This window comes from Solea solea, chromosome 4 (assembly GCF_958295425.1).
Source record: "Solea solea chromosome 4, fSolSol10.1, whole genome shotgun sequence".
Taxonomy (NCBI): domain Eukaryota; kingdom Metazoa; phylum Chordata; class Actinopteri; order Pleuronectiformes; family Soleidae; genus Solea; species Solea solea.
Window position 1 is genome coordinate 10,460,554 of NC_081137.1, and position 21,097 is coordinate 10,481,650.

Here is a 21,097-nt window from a genome sequence, read left to right on the forward strand (position 1 = left end):
TGATGGACTGGTGATCTGTCCAGGGCGAACCCCGTCTATCGCCCTATGTCAGCTGAGATTGGCACAGCACCCCTGCGACCCTCATGTGGAGGACAGAGCAGCAGAAAATGGATGGAAGTTGACTTTGTTGTTACAATATTATTGCCTCAGTTAACTCTGCATCAGTGGCATTCATAAAAGCATATATAAATAAATAAAGAAAGCAGCAGCATGTGAGCCTGCAAAGCGTGTTAACGGTACTATTTGAAAGAACAAAACTGTTCCACAAACATCTGCTTTCACTCATTTGTGAGATAATGGAATGCAGTCTCTCCTGGTCAGAGGAATTACAAGCAGCTGAGCAGGTTAGTATATTTGGCTCGTGTATTGAAATGTTAACTGATCCCACAAAATGTAAGCATCAATATAATTTTACATAAACCCTTAGTGTGTGGTCCTAACCTGTATTGGTGCCACATTACGCATCATTTTTGCTTCAGCTCTCCTCAGATTGGGCTCCAGAGTAAAACAGAGGTTGCAGCCTTATTCCAGCAGCATTTAGGTTAATGCACTTCATTTCCATTAGAAGTGTTATTGTCCCATTCAATCCTTTCAAAGTATCTGACCTTGTTGCAGCATAAAGACACAACTATCAAGTAATCATGGAGCCATGAGTCTAAACTGCTTAAAAAAGTGGAACAAAATCATAGCAGCTGTTCAGCTGAATACACGTTACAGACGGGACAAACTAAAACTTTCTTGACTAATACTCAAACATGGAGCAAGGCCACTTCAAAGACCTGATTGCGCTGGGTTTTGCAGTCGGAGACGTTGTCCAGATAAATCAGCAAACCTGCCTCAAGGTGATAAGACACAGCAGAGCTGGATCTCACAGGACCTCAAGGTCTTTCTATGTGTGTGTCTGCAGTCAGACGAGCTGCTGAGCAACATGGCCCGGCTCCTGTTTGATGTTATTCAACTCAATTCAAATAAGCAGCAGTGTGTAAAATACTATATACCAACACTTCAACATATCGTCTTCACAGTGCACGCTCCCGTAAAAGTGTGAAACGATTCAATCACGTGATAATTACATTACAGTTGTTAAAACTTTTTTTTTTCATTAGAAAGTTTCTCATTTAGTTTGTCTATATCATTTTTTAAGTGTTGATCAATAAATATTTGCTAAGTTACGCAATGTCGTGAATTATTTGTGATTATTATTTAATTGTAATGTTTTACCAGATGGAGGAAAAAAAATATTATCAGCCAAGGAAAAATCCATGTGTAGTAGGGCTGCAACTAACGATTATTTTCATAACTGATTATTTTTTCGAACAATCAAGTCGTAATTTGGTCCATAAAATGCCAGAAAATCTTTATATACAAAAAAGTTTGTATTTTTGAAACCTGAAAGCGATGATGTTCTCAAATGTCCTGTTTTGTCAACAAACCACAAAGATTCAGTTTTAATGAGTAATTGGTAATATGGAGCAAAGATAGCAGAAAATATTCACTTTTCAGAGACTGAAAAATCTGAATTTTTTTATTATTGAAGAATCACCCAAACCGACTCGTCGACTGTAAAATTAGTTGTCAATTAATAATCGTTGCAGCCCTAGTGCTGATCAGTAGATAAGTTCCATGCATCATTTGTTGTTATTTTATTGAGATATTTTATCAGATGGAGAAAAAAAACAAAACACTTTCATATTGGCCATCGGCTACACTGAAGATCGCCATCAAAAAACATATTGTAACTCTGATATAATATAATAATAAGTAAATAAGTTGTGCTGTTTGCGAGTCATTAATGAGTGTGATGGATGTTGGCAGAAAGCCTGACACGGCTCTGGAGCTGTGTCTCCTGCCGGAGGGAGAGTAACTGTGTTGGCTGTGCAGAGTGTGTGTGTGTGTGTGTGTGTACATTCCTTTTATTGTGGTTCTTCTGTTGTAAATACTGGTTAACAGTTCCTGTTCCAGCGCAATTATTTCGCTGCTCAGTTTTATGATTTTGTTTAGTGGGATTCAATGAATGTTACCATGGAAACCTAAACCGGGCTGTAATGTTGGAGGCGATGACAGATTTATTATAGTATTTTTAAAAAACGACACCAAAACAGACTCAGAGTTTGCAAAGTTTTTGTTAGAAGAAACATCACATCTCTCACTTTTATGTTTTACCTGTCATCATCTATAGCTAAAATGTAATGTAATATTAATTTAGTATAGTTATAGTATAGTTTACATAAAAACAAAATTTGGTAAGGTTTGGATATTGTCATATCCTGATAAGGTATCTGTGATGGTTTCCTGGTTTTAAAGGCTGTGGCATTGATAATCATCACATTTATTAGATTGCAAACATTTGCAAAATACACAAGATTACAATAAACTATACAATATTAAGTTTTATTAACTCGAAACAGCATGGGCGGAACATTTTTAAAAAACTGACTGCTGTTCACCTTTTCAGTCCTGTACCTGGTTTAATGAATCACTGTACATAGAGTTAGGTCATGCTGGGTCGTAGTGTACTCTGCTTTAACACTGTGCTCTAAATCATTCACCAGCACAGAGAAAGTGCAGAGACTTGGATGAAGGCCATGTTGAGAGACACGCAGCTGAATGATGCACACGTGGTACCTGGTCGTAGGTGGCGGCTCAATGTGTCTCCTCGTGTGTCTTTTCTACCACGACATTTGCAAACTCATGCGAATTTAACTTTATGAGCAAAAAAAAGGAAATGCTTGTGGACACATTAGGATTGTTCCATAAAATCATCATCCAAGATGTAAAACTGTCAACAACATAAGGCTGGTCTATGTGGGTTATAAATCATATCTGGATACATGGGGATATAAAGCTGCACACAGGTTGTTTCTGTGGACTCATGGAAAGTTTTGTGCTTCTCAAAGGAGAGTGACAATACACTGTAAATACACTCTCAAATAAAACATCTACTGTTTATGATCTGTATTACATGTTCTCAAAATACAGTTCACATTATACCTGGTTCATTCCTTTGGCTTTTTCATGTTAAATTGACTATAAATCAAATGTTACTATAACACAAATATTTAGGCTTAAAATTAAAGAAGTATTAAGTGAATTTTGTAAATGTAATTTTGTTGATTCCATGTATTTTTTTAATCAATAATTCATAATATTAAGTGTATTTCACAAATGTATTCAACATAATAAATAAGCCTTTATACTACGATACGACAATATCCAAAATCTAAGACCATATCTTGTCTCATGTCACAGTATAGATATAATATCCATATATTGTCCAGCACTAACTCTCAACCATCACTGCCTCCAAAGAAAATCCATCACTTCTCACTGCTGTGTTTGGATTCATGCGTGGTCACGTGAAACCAACTCTTTAAATCGAACCAACAAATTCATTGATAATATTCTCTTACGAGGGAACTATATTTATCCCAAGGAAGGGACAAAAGCAGGCTTTTCTCTCCACAGTAGGCAGCATTTAGAAACATCCTTTTTCCATTGTTGGACAGAGTCGGCAGGTGTCCCGGACAAAACATCATTTACTCTTTGATGAAGGAAACGAGACAAGAAAGACAGCGTTTTATAGTGGGACACAAAAATGTGTTTGAACTTCAGGACTTTATATCAGAAAAGACTCAGAAGTATTTTTTGTCCGATGAACAATCTTTACATTCTTTAAAAATATCTCTTCATAAAGGGAAAAGCCCTCAAATTTAACATAATTAGAAATGTAAAATAACAACTTCCTCTCCACAGAGACCTAGTTCGATTCAGTATCTATGTTTCCATGTGTCTTTTCTTAATAATAGTTTAACGGACATTACCAAATGGAGTCATTAAAAAAAAAAACGCAGTATGTTCAATATTTCTTCCCTTCAAGAATTAAAGCAAGGTGTATTTACAAAAATAAGTAAACTTCATGTATTTTTCCATGATGACGTTTGGCATATTACAGTGTGTTGTATTACGTTGACCACACTTGACCAAAAATATTAATTTAATACTTTAATTGTATTTAATGAGAGGGGAAACTTCAAGACTTCCATTACTCATGCTTGTGGTCACCTTAAGGTCAGACCGTGGTCAGGTTGGACACATTTAGTATTAAATAAGGCTCTGACAGTTATTTTTTCTTTGGATATAATTTATATGTAATAAATGAATTATGCTGCTTTAAAAAAAACATCACATTATTCAGGAAAGAAACTGTTGTAGCTGTTTTTGTGTGTGTTCCAGGTATTTCAGGCATGTTGTGGGAACCTAAATCTGTTTACACGGGGGACAAAAATCCAGTCTCCATAACGTAAATGATTACATTTTAAGTGGAAGACGTGTTGTATGGTTACAATGAGGTTAGTTTAAGGTTAAGGTTAGGCCACTAGTAGTTATGGTTAAGGTTAAAGTGAGTCTCCGGGAAATCAATGTAAGTCAATGTAATGTCCTCTGAAGTCGTGGAAACCAGACGGTGTGTGTGAATGATTGGTTGTGTGTCTCTGTATATTGACCCTGTGACCTGTGACCGTCCAGGATGTAGAAACTCCCACTCCCTGAAGTGAGTGATAAATGTATGATCATTATTATGATATTGTTTTTGTTGTTTTTGTTGCTGTTTTAGGAGTGAATAGTTGTTTGTAACAAATGCCTCTCAACCTGTTTCATTTCCCCCGCGGCCCTTGTTGTACCTAATAAATGTATAATGTTTATATCTTATATATTATAATGGTTATTTTTGTTTATTATTATTATTATTATTATTACTATTATTTATTATTATTATTATTATTATTATTATTATTATCATAATTATTATTGTTATTATTATTATAATTGTTATTATTATTCTTTTTGTTTACCTGGTGTCGTTGTAGGAGACATCCAGCCACTCGTCCATCTCAGTCTTCATGTAGCTGGTGTTGGGAAAAGTCGGCCTCAGCATCCCGGTCGGGCACCAGCGTTCGGAGCGCGCGCCGCTTCGCTCGTAAGGATTACAAATGAACGCGGTGCTAGCTCCTGTGCCACGCGCATTCATGCAGTGCCTCGAGCCCCAAAACTGAGAGTTGTGCTTGTCGTTAAAAGTGTAGTCACCGGACCAGAGCACCGACGCCGCGGCGGCTCCGTTGTCCTCAGACTTGACCTGGACGCTGAAGGGTTCAGGCTGATAAACAGTGAACTTGTTCTCCATGGCTTCCCGAGCTTCTCCGCATCTTGCGCTCGGCCTCTCGGCAGCTGCGTGCTCAAAGTGAGACAGACTGCCCGCTGCGGACGGGCCATAAGTGCAGGAGGCAGCGCGCGCTGGAGTTATGTCATCAACCTCGCACAGTGGGAAGTTTTGCTCGTCCACGGATGTCCGAGTGGACTTGAAGTGGTACATAGACGCGGCAGTGTCGGAACTTTTGAACACTTCGAGCAGTTGCTTGACGGGCCGCTCCTCTCTATCGGGGCACCTGTAGCCGGCGGTAGCAGCCGGAGGTCCGGGGCAGCTCAGAGACACAGTCCCGGCTCTGAACACATCTTCCCCGCCGGGGTGTTCGCCGGCAGCGCACGGGGGAAGCGCAGCGTCCATGTCGCTGCTGATGTCGCTGGACTCGATGGTGAGCCCCAGAGACACGGACACAGCTCTGCACAGCTCTCTGGCTGTTTCTGATATTGTGGCGCAGGCGGAAAAAGAGGGGCTGTCGCCCACACGACACCCAGCGCTGCACAGCTCCTGAGGAGCAGCAGCTGTATGACGGCGGTACTTTTCCATGGCACACGCTTCATGTGCGTTCATGAGCCCGGATCCGTAAACGTTTGCGTCTGCATTGTTGGGGTCTTTGCCAGCGCCGCTCCCTGAGGAGTTTTGGGAGAAATAAACTCGACTTTCTTCACTTTTTTGCGACATGCTGGCAGCGTCGCCTGTCCGTGTTTTCTTCCCCTGTGGCCAAATCCTGCCACCAGATAAGTCTCGGTGAGTTTGGCTCATTTCCCAGGAAGAGTTCCGTTGGCCAGGAGTGCGAACTTTGCACGCAGGAAAAAAAAAAGTCTCTATGAGTCCCAGTTAGTGTTCATGCTCAGCTCTCAACTCTCGCACTGTGCACAAGGTTTTCAGTGAAGGTCCAGGGAGAGATACACGAGTCATAAACTCCTCCTAAAGTGAGATGTTCACAGTCACAGGCGCTCAATTTGCGTTTGATTAAAACAGAATACAGGAGAGCACTTTTTCCTTTGGCCCTGACATAAAATAAGGGGGTTGAAGGATTTCTCGTTTACCACAGTGCTACCAAAACACTATTTTGCTTGATTTATGGATTTAAAAAAACACATGGTTTTACTTCATTTCCAATGGAAGCCTCATCACGCTCCTGGATGGGAACATTTTTAGATCAAACTTTTGCCTTCACTCTCAATAACTTTGCTGACTTGAGGGATGGTAGTGCCACTTTTTGTGAATGTTTTGAAGTTTGAATGAAGTTTCCACGCTAAAGTGCATTTTAATTCATTTGAATGAGACATTGATGAGAAATCCAAAAGGTATGATATATTGACTGAACCAACAAATTCTGACTGAACCGTTTGCTGAGCTGAACATTCTGAAGTTTGAATTAGTATAAAGCACTAGTAAGAAGCTGAAAATATGTGTTTTTGAAGAAGTTTTCATCCATCCATCATTTTCTACCGCTTTATCCTCCACATGAGGGTCACAGGGGTGCTGTGCCAATCTCAGCTGACATAGGGCGATAGGTTCGAAGAAGTTTCCAATTTCTTTTTATTTGGGAAAAATGTGCGAAAAAGTTAAATATTTTGGATATGATCAAATATTCCAATTAGAAAAATACAATAAATAATGTCCTATACAAAAAATAATGACTGTTGTGAAGTTTTAATGAAGCTTGTATGGTGAAATATGTAAAAGTAGTTAATGGTCAAAAATTGCGTAATAAGAAGATTTTTTTAAAAATGGCCACCAGATTAACAAGAGACAGGCTTTTTCTTATTCTGCTTTCCAAAAAGATTTGTTCTGCTTGGAATTTACAATTCCATCGTTTACATGGACGCAAATTGAAAATCCGACTGAGGTGTGTGTACACATGCATCAAGCGTCGAGTCTAAATGGACTATTTTGACAGCTCCAGTTCTCCAAGTTGGTTTTCCAACTGCCATTATATTGTAAAGAAGAAGAAGCTTTCTTATTCTTATTACAACCACACGACAAAAATGAATGAATGAATAAAATACAATCTAAAAAGTTAAATACATACAGGGGGCGCTGGTGCCAATCCACTCAGACACTCACAGTCAATTTAGAGGGTCCAGTTTGCCTAATCCCCAAATCTGCATGTTTTTGGACTGTGGGAGGAAACTGGATAACCAGAGGAAAACCCATGCACACGCGGGGCACAAACCGTGCAGAAAGGCCCTTGTTCCAACCGAGGTCGTGAACCTGGGTCTCTTTGCTACCACTCCATAAACCATGTGGCCTGTAATTTTAACTAACTCTTCAGATTATTTAAACAAGGTTTAGGAATTCATTAGGAGAAGAAGAAGAATGGGAACTGGTGAGTTCTGTGGGTTAGACTAGCTCATTTCTGTCTCCTCCTGAGCGTGCAGCCAACCGAGCACACTCCTGAGGATCCACACTCAGAATTGAGACATAGCTATTGTCGGCTCATGTGATTGTGAGATTGTGCTGTGAAAATGAAGATAAATATATTTGTTTGTACATTTTGACTCACACAACACACAAACTGTGGGTCAAAGTGTTTCACTATGTCCATTCACAACTGGTTGTATACCTGTGTGTGATGTTGTCATGTTTTTTTTTAAATCACATACAAATACAACGGGGACTGTCCTGTATGTCTGGTGTGGTACTATAATTTAACAATGGCTTCAAGTCAGTTGATCACATGACAGGGCTACTATTAAAGAAACAGGTATTCTTTTAATTGTCATTGTCATGGTTTAATTGTTCATATAAAACTACTAAAACCAAAAACATCTATATAAATTATAAGAAGTAAATGGTTTGTATTTGTATAGCGTTTTTCTTGATGACCACTTTACACTACAGTTTTGCCATTCACCCATTCACACCATTAACTCACACATTCATACAGCGTTAGGGCTGTCAATATTCTTCTATAATTGCATCCCATATTATTTTTAATATTCAAATTATATCCCCATTTCTTGGATATAATAATTAGCTGCTTTAATATAATTAGCCGCGTTGTCCGTGGTGATGGAGAGCACTGACTTACGTTCTACGAGTGTGTCGCCAGTGCATCTGGCAAAGTTTCCTGCAGCGTGGCTTGTCTGAGCTTCGGTCGTTTTGAGAACGATATCTTTCAGCTCCCATTCCTCATCTATGAAATGTACAGTGACCTTCACATATGCCTCCATTGTAACTCTGTCAGTGATGGTTGTGCGGCTAGGAACAGTGTACCTTGGCTCAGGCCCTTGGATGAAGTCTTTGAAACAGGACCCCTGCGAGATGTTAATCGGTCTCATGTCTTTGCAAATAAAGCGTACCAGTTTATCCGTAATAGCAGCTGTAAACCCCGCGATGTGGAGGGAGGCAAAAAAAAGACGTAATTCTCACCTGCTCTGACTTAATCTAATTAATCTTAATTTTAACATTGCATATTTTGCAGATTACAATATCTTTATTTGTTATTTTTCAGTTTGTTGATGGAAAGCCAAAAACCTCCCACACATGGCTTTTTAGATGGTCAGGAGTGGTGATCTCCGTGGGTGTATTATCGCTCCCCGCCATTTCTGACTGAACATGAGATTATTGTTGTGATTCAGAAAACGTTAATGTTCTGCGAGGGTTGTACGTGAGTCGCCACATTTTAACAGCACTAGATTATTATTGATTTTTCAATATTTGACTCCCAAAATTAGTTCCAACAGCCCTAAACACTGCATCTATGAGCAGCACGTTTTTCACACATCTTTCATACCCATTCACACGCTGCCAGTACAGCTGTCAGGCGCAACGTGGGGTTAAGTGTCTTGCCTAAGGACACATCGGCATGTAGTGGAGCAGGGGATTTAACCCACAGCATTTAAGCTGAAAGATGTCTCGCTCTACCACTCGTACTAAAATCAGATACATAAAAGTGTTTCCTTTTCGTCATAGGTTATTGATTTTTTGATTTTTTTCATATTGATTCACTGAGTGCATACACAAAATGTGTTAACTGACTAGACGTGTTCACCGGCTCACTGCAAAAGCACATAGTGTTAGAGATCAGGGATTACACCTTAGAAACAAGATGAAGTATCAGGCTACATTGTCATGACAGTAAGGAAAGTGTAATTCCACTTTTTACTGACTGATGTGTCTGTCGAGTCATGTGCAACTGTAAAACAGCATTCAGCGGGAAACTGCGTTACTGGAAGCCCAACCTGGTCAGAATGGTTTGACCCCTGATTACTGTCTTTCAGCCTTTAAAATGAAAAAAATAATGAAAAATTCTGTGGTGCACTCACATCCACTCTCACACTCAGTGTATGAATATGACTTTATTTCATGTCATTAACCTTATTCTTTCTGTCCCTAGTTTGTGTCTTTCCTTCCTGTTCTCTCTCTCTGTCCTCATCTTGCAGGCTACAGAATCCACATCCAGTTTCGAGGCTATTATTATTATTATTATTATTAGTAGTATCATTGTCATTATTATGCTATAATTAAAGTTGATATCGGCATAATTTTTTAGCAACAATCTCTGCTGCTGCTTGTATAAATGACACTTTAGTACTATAAACATATCATAACTGATTCAGAATTGTCCTGTCCACAGAAAGGCCCTCAGTCGACCTGAAGATAAAGCGGACACATTAGAAACTTAATGCTGCTACATGCCTGATTCATGACAGGTGTATAATTGCAAATTATGCATTTTTACAGAGACTGGAAGTTGCTCAATATTAGTCCATGCAGTGATTATTAGAAAAACAAAGAGCAGCAGGCTGAAGTTATTTTGAGAAAAAGGGTCTGTTTTTCAGAAAAAATAGTAGATTTGACTGTTTTAATTCAGCCTCAGATTTACAACTGATGCTATTGAGATTTATTCTGTGCACCTGCAGCCTGCTTCAGTCCAGGCTAACAGCAGCCAGCCTTAAGTAATCCGATGTCATATCTGATCATATTTAACACCTCTATTAGTTGCTGTCATTGTCGGTGGAAAATACACAGCTTGTGTCTTCTCCAACAGACACCTGGCTCTGCATGGTTTTGATATAAAAATCTGAATTACTTAGTGAAACACAAGCTGTGTTTCTTCTGCATTTACATATAGACAACTGGACTTGCTTTTGTTAAGTTAAAAATGATTTATCTCTCTTCTATAGGGTTATTTTAGTGCCACATGTTGTTGATACTTGCATACTCCATGTATCCTTCTTGCATACCTTGTTTTGTACAGACATACTTTATGTTTCTTACTCAAGTAATCTCCTCTTAGACCAGGGGTGTCAAACTCATTATAGTTCAGGGGCCACATCCAGCATAATTTGATCTCAAGTGGGCTGGACCAGTAAAATAATAGCATAATAACCTGAACAACAAGAACTCTGAATGTTTTCCCTTTGTTTTACATTCAACTAACTATCTTTTACAAAACATGACATTTCTTGAGAAAAATAAGTGCAATTTTAGAAATATTGTGCCTAAATTTACCATTTGCACATGTGCATTACAACCTACAGATCACAGTGGATCAATAAAGGCACACTAACATGTTACTCCATTACAGTGAGTACCTGTTTCACCCCAACCGGCCGAGGCAGATGGCTGCACATCTCTGAGCCTGGTTCTGTCAGATGGAGTTTTTTTTTTCTCTCCACTGATGCCTAGTGTTCACCCGCTCATTGTGTGAACTGTTGCATGTGGTGTGCATACACATGCATCAAGCGTTCAGTCTGAATGGACTGTTTTGACTAATTCTCCGGAAGTAGAACCAGCAGAAGAAGCTTCACTTCTGCTTCTGTAAAAGAAAAAAAAACGCTGCATGTGTCTGCTCATCCTCACTGTCCATTATCCGTCTCATTTTCCTCCTCTTCCACGTCTGTGACTTTTGTGTCTTTTCATTATTGTTTTTTGGAATGGAAATACACCAGTAACTAAACAGAAACACATCAAGTTTACATGGATCAGACACTAAACCAGGAGGTCGTGATTCGATGGACTATTTATATGAACAGTGTTATCCAACACTGTTCAAGGCTGTGTTTCAACTTTATCACTTTATCATTGCTCCTCAAAGTTCTGGCCTACTAGAAACATAAGGTCTGGTTGGACTGATCCAACTACTCTGCAAAAACAGCTCTACTTGAAAGAGGCCAATATTCTTAAATTGAATTAAATGTTCTTGTTTTAAGAAAAAAAAATCTGCCAATGGGGTATGCAAATTTTGCTGTAAATCTGCAACCACTTTCAGACTGTAATGTTCCTTAAAATGGGGAAAAACTGGACAAAAAAAGAAATTTTCTCATGTAAGAAATATTTACTAAAATTGAGTCTTCCTTTACTTTAGCAAGATTACTTGAAGAATTTGTACCTTAGAATGTCTAATATTTACGCACAACAATCGGTGATAGTGAATTTTACAGAGCAGGAGCAGTTGGGATTTCACGCAAACTGGTAATATCTCATTAAGACAAAGTTTGAACCTTTTTTTCCCTAAAATGAGATTATTGGTCTAGTGCAAATCTTGCCAGGATTATTTTTCATTTTAGGTGAAAAATATGAACAATTTCCCAGAAATTGGGCTTATTTTTGAAAATCTATTTTTGCGGTGTCTTTCTCTGTGATCCTTCATTTCTCCCCTTTGCATTTGTGAAACAGACCTCTGCTGTAACAGAGACTCTCCGCATCTGTGTGTGTGTTCATGCTTGTACAGTGTAGGAGTGTGTTGATAGCTCTGCAGCTTTTAGCAGCTACATATGATGGTCCAGAATCACTGCCATGGTGGCCACTTTAAACACAGAGGGCAAACCAATGCTGCACTCGAAGGTTACACGAAAAATGTATATGAGCTGTGGAAAATGCTTTTTTAAATGGAGACTTAAATCAACTTTCCATCTGTTAGCACAACACATTGCCTTTTCTTAGACTTGGCTTCCATGCAGGATCAAAACTATGAAATTGGTGAGGTGATGTGCCATTGCTCTGGCCTCAGTCTTAACCATAAACAGATGCTATGATTTCTGCAAACCAGATATCACTTTACACTCTGTTTTTCAGTGGCCTGAAGCTTAAGACCGTTTTCAAACATCTAAAAGCTTTTGTCTGAACATTATTACTGTATTCAGTGTCCCAGTGTTTTTTTCTGTACTAGCAGGAAGAGGGTTTGAAAACATTGAGATGTTATCAGTGTATCACTGGTATCATATAATCCAAAATGAAACTGGGGGACAAATAATGGAAATGCCCTACAAAGAATGAATATCAAGCACTTACTACATTTCAGTTATAGTCCATTTTTCTGACTGAGTACACATAGTATTACTTAATAGTACTTGCCGATACTGAGAATAATACCATTACAGCAAAAAAAAAAAAAATGTCAACAAATGTTCTTTTCCTCACTTTGACTGTGAACAAAATACAACATTAGATACTAGTGGTGCTATTTAAACATGAACAGTCTCCTCCAAAAGTATTGGAAGACTACGGACTATTCAATATTCTATTATACTGTTCAATTAAAACATTGGGGTTTGACATTAAAAGATGAATATAAAACAAGAAATCAGTATTTCAGCTTTTATTTCCAGTTATTTACATCCAGTTATGTTCAACAACTTAGAAGATAGCCTGGTTTGTAATGGAACACCCCATTAGATTTAAATGAATAATACTTAATATTTAGTGGTCAATCCTTTACAGTGCGTCACGTTTGTTCTTCAAATGTTTTTTTATCAAATTACTTGTTTTGAAGGTACTTTTCTGCTCCTATCAGAGCATGTTATAGTCTGCTCTACATTTGTCCTCATAACTTATCTTATTGCAGCAGTATCAGAGTAGTTTTACAAATACAAATACGAGTAAGGGCAGCATTGGAGTCAATACCTGATACTGGTATCGGTATTGGTGCATCCCTAGTCTATACAGATCTGTATATTCAGCTTGAACTCGAACTCGAACTTGAACTGAAATTATGTGCTATTATATTCTCTTACACTATAGATTTTAGGGAAAATAATGCAAAATACCCTTATTATTATTACTAACATTATTTTCATTATATTATTATTATTATTATTAGTAGTAGTAGATGACATCAGCATGATAATTATCACAGTAGCTGTTGCTGTCACAGCTGTTGTTTTTATTAAAATCAAAGTGCAAAACATTCCACATGCAAAATTGCAACAATTTGTGTATTCTCGGTAAACACTGCATTGTCTCAGGAAATGTTGTCATCCACAAGAAACCCAGAAAAAAACAACTCTTAACGCTGTAATACATATGCCAGGATTATACTGGCGCTGTACACCACACAGGAAATACAGCATGTGCACTGTGTACAAACCTTTTTTTTTTTTAGATATGGCTTTATTCGTATCAGTATACATTACAATGTATACAATCACAGAAAGAGAGACAAAATGAAGAAAGCCAGGGCAACAAATAAATGAATATAAATCATGAAGAGAACAGATCAAACAATCTCCAAACACATGAAGAGGAAGACAATGCTAAAGAGAGAGAGGTGGAGCTATCTTTTCTCCTAAAGTAGTGTATTGGTTATCTACATGAAGAATGGCGTTTTGAGATTTTACCACTGTGGGACCTGTTTCCAAAAAATAGTGTTTCAGGGCTGCTTGACATGTGGAAAAAAACACTGCTGCAACCCTTATGCCCCAAACATTACTATCCTGATGAGCCTTTGTAATCTAAGGTAGTACATGATCTGCATTAAAAATACAGAACTTGAATTTGGGGAGTGGCTATATTGTGCGCCTGTTGTTACAGTAGCTCTCTCCTGTTTAGAGAAGTGAGATGAGTCTAATTTGTCTAAATTCAACATACAATTTTTAATTTTAGATACTTTATTAGATTTAGAATTAGGAGCAGTGGGCTGCCACACTGAGTAGCGCCCAGGGAGCAATGGGTACCCCAGCCCTTTTCGGTCTGGTGGGGACTTGAACCGGCGACCTTCCGGTAACAAGCCAAGTTCCCTTTCCACTTGGCCACAGGCTGCCATTTATATCTGAAATAAAACTTAGAACATTGTTCAATACAAGTGATAAATGCCACAGATGCTTGTTGTCACTGGCCAGTCATACACATCTGTTTTTCTCTTGTCCAAGTCTGAGTTCATTTAGGGCCTCTTTTTATGACTTACTCTCAAAAGCCATGGTTTGTAGCCCCCTTACTTTGATTTTCTGTGTGCCTGAATTTCCACATTTCACCAACTGGGAAAATAATATTATTGCTTTTGCTTCTCTTATACAAAAAAACTCCCTCCCCTTATTTTTGCCTAAAATATTTATTGTCATTCTTACACTACACAAAAGTACAGTATTAAGGGGTACTCTACTTTTACAAAACGTGGAATTCCTTTCTTTTATTAATCTATTCCATACATTCCTTAAATGATTAACTAGTCAGGTCTGATTAGGGTAAACAGCAGACACAACATTATGCAAAATATCATGTCATGGTCATTTCCCTTTTTATGTCCTTTTCTTTCTTTTTAATCTTTGTAGATTTTTTTCAATCTATTTATATTATGATATTTATTTATTTATCTAGTTATTTTATTTTATTTATTTATTTATGTGCTTATTCTTCATATTATTATTATTTTCTCTTTTATGGTTATTGTCCACCTCCTTGTGGGTGCGTGGAAGGTGCTTAGCTCTGTTTGTTAGTGTTCTTAAGAAAAAAATGGGTGAAATGTATCTTTTTGATCTGAACATGTTATATGTCCTGATGACCCAATAAAGATATAAATGGGAAAAAAACACAAAAACAAAACAAACTTGTTACTTAATCTTCACTTCGGATTTCCACCACAGTCGAGCATTAAGCAGGACTTCCTGTGAATAGAGCATCTGTTATGGTTTAATCCACTTTAGCCTCCGGAACAATTTAAATGATCAGTGACTAAAAAGCCATTATTATTGAGCCAGACTACACACCTTTTAATAAAGTAGGTTATTATTATCAGTTCAGTTCAGACCTTTATTGTCCCTCAAGGGAGGGATTTGGTTTATAGCAATGACACAAGACATTAGAACACAAAACCAGATCAGAACACACAAAATATTGCAAGCAACTTGACAAAATCCAGCCACAAGAAATGGTTGTCACTGAGAAGTCAGCTGAAATATCAGAACTGTGAACACTTGCCTCTCCCTTAGGAGGACACACCTCTGCCAAGCATTTACCTCATATGCACTTCACTTTTTTTTTTTTTTTTTTTTTGTAAGTTTTTTCTTTTTTATTGCTGTGTTTCCACTTCATAGCTCCAGAGATGGCAGTGGAGGTGGCGGGGTCACGTCTGAGACAAGAGACACTGGTGGGCACCTTGGTGAATAACGGAGCGGGTTTGGGCTACTGTTCTCAAAGACCCAGTTTGGCAAGGCCCAGGGCAAAAAGAGACACCATCTACTCCAGGAAGATGTCCGAGCAGGGATGGAGGAAGAGTGAGTGAGTAGAGGGGTAGGACTCCGGCAGGATCACCTGGTCAAAATCATGCATCTACAATGCCAAGTCCAGCAAACCTCCATGTCTGGGGGAAGAATGAGACACCTACCTGCCCACGTTGCTCTAGAAGAGGCTCATTAGAACATCTTCTCAGCAGCAGCCCTAAGGCTCTTGCAGATGGCCACTATCGTTGACAAGACCGCCTAAACCAAGACCAAGACAATACTAAGACAAGAGGGTACCAAGACTGAGAACCGAAAAAAACAAAAAACAGACTAGTGTTGAAGTTACACCATAACTTGCATGAATTGAAGAACAGCAGCATACTGGGGTTCAGCTTACATTCAATACATATTAGAAGGTATTGTTTCAACTACAGGCAGAACAATACAGAGACAGAGTTTATGTCATGTGAGCTCACTCACTCACTGAGATAATGTGTAGCAAATTGCATGACGGCTCTTACTGCACTATTAGCGGATTGTGACTCCCTTAACTTTTGTGTGTTGTTGAGGACTGACATGACTGCTACTGACTGGTCCCAAAGTCATCTGACAAAACAGCTAACACCTCCAACACCATCTTTCACCTCCAACAACTGTCTAAAGAATGGGAAATATGTAACTGATTTAAATCATATGTCATTGGTCATCAAATTGAAGACACACAATAATAAACTTGAAATTGCATCTTGTCCCATTGAAGTAGCCAAAATACTCTGTATGATATCAACTTCCCAGAAACATTAATAAAAATAAGGACAAGTGCTTAGACAATTCTGACATCTTGATGTCTGCAGTGGCATGTGATTACAACACGTTTTTAGGATTGTTAAGTATTTTTAACTGATCTACAGTCCGGCATTGTTCCACTTGATTTGTGTGTCAGACATCTCTTCCTGTGACTTGTAGTCAAGACCGCCTAAACCGAGACAAAGACAAGACCGAGACCACGTAAAAGTGGTCTCGAGACCGGATTCAAGATGCTTCTTGAATATGTAAAAGCTGTAAATTTGTGGCCTGTAAATGTCAGGTTTTGTAATACCTGGTCAGTGTTGAACCCGTCAGAAGAGACTGTCTAACAGTGAAATAAAGCAGCAAATATATTTGTAAGACATTGTAAACTTAGGTAAGTGTGTGCAACCTTCTGTGTCTCAAGCTGGTTCTCAGTGTCTGGAGCGCGTGGCAAAGTCAATGCTGACCATGTGGGCTGGGCATTTCTAGCAAAAATGCTATTTGAATATTAAATACTATTATTCATCAAATATTTGGATATTCTAAACTTCAGCGCATGAGGACTTGTGAAAGTAATGCAGGGTTCACAGAATGTTGAGCTCACGAGATGCATTCAAAGACCCTGGTAAATGCCATCACTTCTGTGGGATCTACAGCATGTTGAGCTGAGAGGAGTGTCTTCAAGATGCATTTAAGAAACCTTGTAAATGTCATCACTTCTGCAAAAACTAAAAATCCTAACTGACTAAATGCTTGCTGCTGCCACCTTGTGATTAGAGCCACATCTAATGGAGTAGAAAGATTTGTCTTTATAAATGCAATCAGTGATCATCACATTTGTTATATTTTTTAATATATCAGGAATAGTCACATTAACTGCCAAACAATCCTCAACAAACCTGAACTGTCTCTTAAAATAACACAAGACAAGCAAAGAGTTATAAGAGTTATAGTTAAGCAGAACAAATAAGATGCATATTTGCATTTCATAAAATCCTGTCACCAATAAACATTTATTTATTTATTTATTGAGTAATTTTGCCAAGGGCGTAGGTTTGGTTACAAGACTGGTGGGGACACTGACATGGCTTTCTCCAAATATTGGTGGGACAAAACTATGCCCTTGAATTTTATTAAACTATGTGGTGAAATGTGTTTCATCTCAAGTCCTCCTCCAACACAGAAAAAATCTCTTATCATATTAGACATAAAACATTGACATTACATTTACTGTCATTATTATACTGTATAACCAGAGCTTGTTCAGCATCTAAATCTAAACTTCAAATGTTCTATAGGTTATTTCTCTGGTGAATCCCTTGCTGTCCATTCAATTATTACAATGAAATAGTAAATCCACAGTCTCGCAGTCAAAGCATTTGTTCAGATAAAGACACGTTGTTTTACCTATGTTAACCTCATGCACAGCACCTTACCTCCAGAGGTTTTAAAGTTTTAATTTTTTTAATTTATATTTTGTTAAGTTAAACTGTTGGTTCTTCTTTTCTTCTTTCTTTCTTTTATTGCTGGGCTGACCGGGTTCTAGAGAGACTGAAATTTCGTTCTGACCTCATGTCTTAATGTGTGTTGGTATGACAATAAAGAACTCTTGAATCTCTTGAATCTTGAAACTTGAACCGCTCAAGATTCAAGATTCAAGAATCTTGAATCTTGAGAATCTGTGGAACATCCATTATGGCTTTTGCATTCGCGTTGGGTCTTCAGGGCAACCATTGTTTTGGGGCCCTACATCAGACCACACCCTCAACCTCGCACCAAATTCAATGCAATATCTAACATTAGTGCTGTTTAGACTGAGGCTAGATAGCTTTTCATTGACAACTGATTCTTTTGCTGCTACAAATTTAACACATGACTAATTTATACTTTTTATGTCTAATTTATGTTTTTTTATGTCTTTTTTTGCTGCTTTTTTCTTTCTCCTCCTGCCATAATTCCTCATGTGGAGGATAAAGTGGTAGAAAATGGATGGATGGACTCCCTGAAGCTTAAAGGAGCAATATGCAACCTTCAGTCTCACAATATATAAGGAAACAAGTAAATACTCACTATAGAGTCTCTATGTGTCGTTATCAGGCTTCTGATTTAGGGGTTGGTCTAGTAGATGCATTTGAATGCCACAGGAAACAACATACCCTGCTGTGACGGGGTCCTTGGTGACACCCTCCGGAATGATATGGCTTAGTCGAGTTGTTACATTCAAAAGAAGTTTATTCTCACCGTGCCCCCAACGAACCAATGACGGAAAACAAAAAAATATTTACAAAGTAACAAAAGAAAAAAATAGTTGAAAACAAAACAAAAAAACCAAATTAACCCAAGCTATTTACAGAGTTTTCTGTGCTGAACAGAGTTCCTCTTTAACTCCTGCACCATCTGACTCAAGCAAACAACAAAAAAACCCAGTAATATTCTTTCTTGGTTTGACCTACAATGCACCACATGTCATCAACTCTCTCCCACCTCAACAGGCTCAAAATGGTTGCCTTATAACTGTTATGCCCCTCCCACTGGGCGTTGCACAAAATAATACTTTCTTATTAGCCACCTCAGTCAGGTGGTCACTTTCCCGCCAAGAGCCCTATTTATCCACCCAGATAGCTACGCCCCTGTTTGGCCGAGAGCAGCGGGGGAAACATCAGTGTCTCTGGTGAGTGTGCCTGCAAGTGCGGTGAGTCTGTGTGTGTGTGTGTGTGGGGGGGGGGGGGGGGGGGGGTCACTAACGAGTGTGCACCCTCGCTATGGAACTGTGGGGAATAGATTATGGTTGTGTTTGTGTCGGATGCAGAGAAACGGAACGGGACGGGTAACCAGGTTACAGGATTCTTCCGGTCTTTAGTAGTTAAAGCTGTGAGTGGGGTGGCGATGGTGGAGAACTGGGGAACAAATCGTCTGTACCACCCTACCAGACCCAGAAAGGACCGCACCTCCTTTTTGGTCCGTGGCCGAGGAAATTTTCGGATAGCTTCCACTTTATCCACTTGTGGACGCACCTCCCCTCTTCCCAACTGGTATCCCAGGTACCGAGTTTCGTGTCGGGCCCACTCACACTTGGCCGGGTTAAGCGTCAGTCCAGCTTCCTGGATTTTCTGGAGGATGAGAGAGACGTGTTGGGTATGCTCTGACCAGGTGTTGCTGAAGATCACAACATCATCCAGATAGGCGGCACTGCAGTGGTCACAGCCCTGGAGAACTCTGTCCATCAGCCTCTGGAAAGTAGCCGGAGCTCCATGCAAGCCAAAGGGCATCATTTTGAACTGAAAAAGTCCCACAGGTATCTGGAAAGCGGTGTAGGGTCGACTTGACTCTTCCAGTGACACCTGCCAGTACCCCTTGCACAGATCCAGGGTGGTGATAAATTTGGCGGCACCAATCTTCTCCAGGAGATCGTCAACTCTGGGCATGGGGTAAGCATCGAACTCGGATATGGCATTGAGCTTTCGGAAGTCGAGGCATATCCTGAGGGAACCATCCTTCTTGAAGACAATCACCACTGGACTGCACCACTCTGAATTGGATGGCTCAATCACCCCAAGCTTCAGCATTTCTTCCACCTCAGTCCGCAGCTTTCCTACCAGTTGTTGTGGGACACGATATGGGCGTTGACGGATAGGTTGGCTATCCTTTAGACGTATACGATGCTCTACCAAGCCGGTCCGGCCCGGATTGACGAATAAGGAGGAAAACTCACTGAACACCTGCAGGAGCTGTGCCGCCCTATCAGGTCTCAGATGCACCAGGACAGGATCTGAGGATGCCCTGGAGGTCTCTGGTCCAGTGTCCGGCTCCTCCTCGTCATTGACCTTCCTGGCCAACAGGACCTTCACTGGGACCTGGTCTGGACGCTCCCTCCATTCCTTCAACAGATTAACATGGTATGTTTGTTTTACCTTCTTCTTATCGGGTTGGTGAACCTCATAGGTGACTGGACCCATATTTCTGGTGATTGTGTATGGCCCTTGCCATTTTGCCAATAATTTGTGACTGGATGAGGGAAGTAGTAGCAGGATCTTTTGGCCCGACTGGAACTCGCGATGTCGGGCCTGTTGGTCATACCAGATCTTTTGGCTCTTCTGTGCCTTTTACAGGTTGACCTCAGCCTCCTCTTGGTACTTTGCAAGCTGCTCTCTCATCTCCAGCACAAACTGCAAGATCCCTTTGTCCCTTGGCATGGTGGAGGGTGCTTCCCAGCCCTTTCGTAGGAGGTCCAGTGGGCCCTGTACATCCCAACCATACAATAGTTCAAATGGGGAAAAGCCAGTTGATGCCTGGGGAACTTCACGGTAGGCAAAGAGCAAAAAGGGTAGCCAGCGGTCCCAGTCCTTTACGGTGTCAACCACAAACTTCTGCAGCATTCTCTTTAGAGTCTGGTTGAACCATTCCACCAGGCCATCAGTCCGTGGGTGGTATGGTGTGGTTTTGATTGCAGCAATGCCCAGTTGTTTCTGGAAAAGCTGCATCAGTTTGGAGGTGAAGTTGGTCCCCTGGTCAGTCAGGATCTCATCTGGTATGCCCACCCATGAGAACAGTTGTACCAAGGCTCGCAGTACAGCAGGTGCAGTGATCGTGCGCAGGGGAAAGGCCTCTGGGAAGCGGGTGGCATAGTCACATTCAACCAGAATGTACTGGTGTCCTCCACTGCTTTTCGAAAAAAGGGCCAACAATGTCCATGGCAATCCTGCGAAATAGGATGGAAATG

At 39.8% G+C, this 21,097-nt stretch overlaps 1 protein-coding gene and 1 long non-coding RNA gene across 4 annotated transcripts in view; one reads left to right on the top strand and one right to left on the bottom strand.

Annotated features, from left to right (window-relative positions):
* LOC131458057 (androgen receptor-like) overlaps window positions 1–6,112 on the bottom strand; it is a 44,484-nt gene extending 38,372 nt beyond the window's left edge. For all 3 annotated transcript variants that reach the window (XR_009240054.1, XM_058626739.1, XM_058626738.1), the window contains exon 1: window positions 4,851–6,112. Coding sequence is in view for 2 of the 3 variants with exons in the window: in XM_058626739.1 (XP_058482722.1) it covers window positions 4,851–5,959 (1,109 nt within the window). In the remaining variant the exon portion in view is untranslated. The remainder of the gene's footprint in view (window positions 1–4,850) is intronic.
* LOC131458058 (uncharacterized) lies at window positions 5,837–16,770 on the top strand. The gene is made up of 2 exons (XR_009240055.1): window positions 5,837–5,944; window positions 15,463–16,770. It is a non-coding gene; the product is annotated as an uncharacterized LOC131458058 (long non-coding RNA).
* Window positions 16,771–21,097: the final 4,327 nt, after the last annotated feature.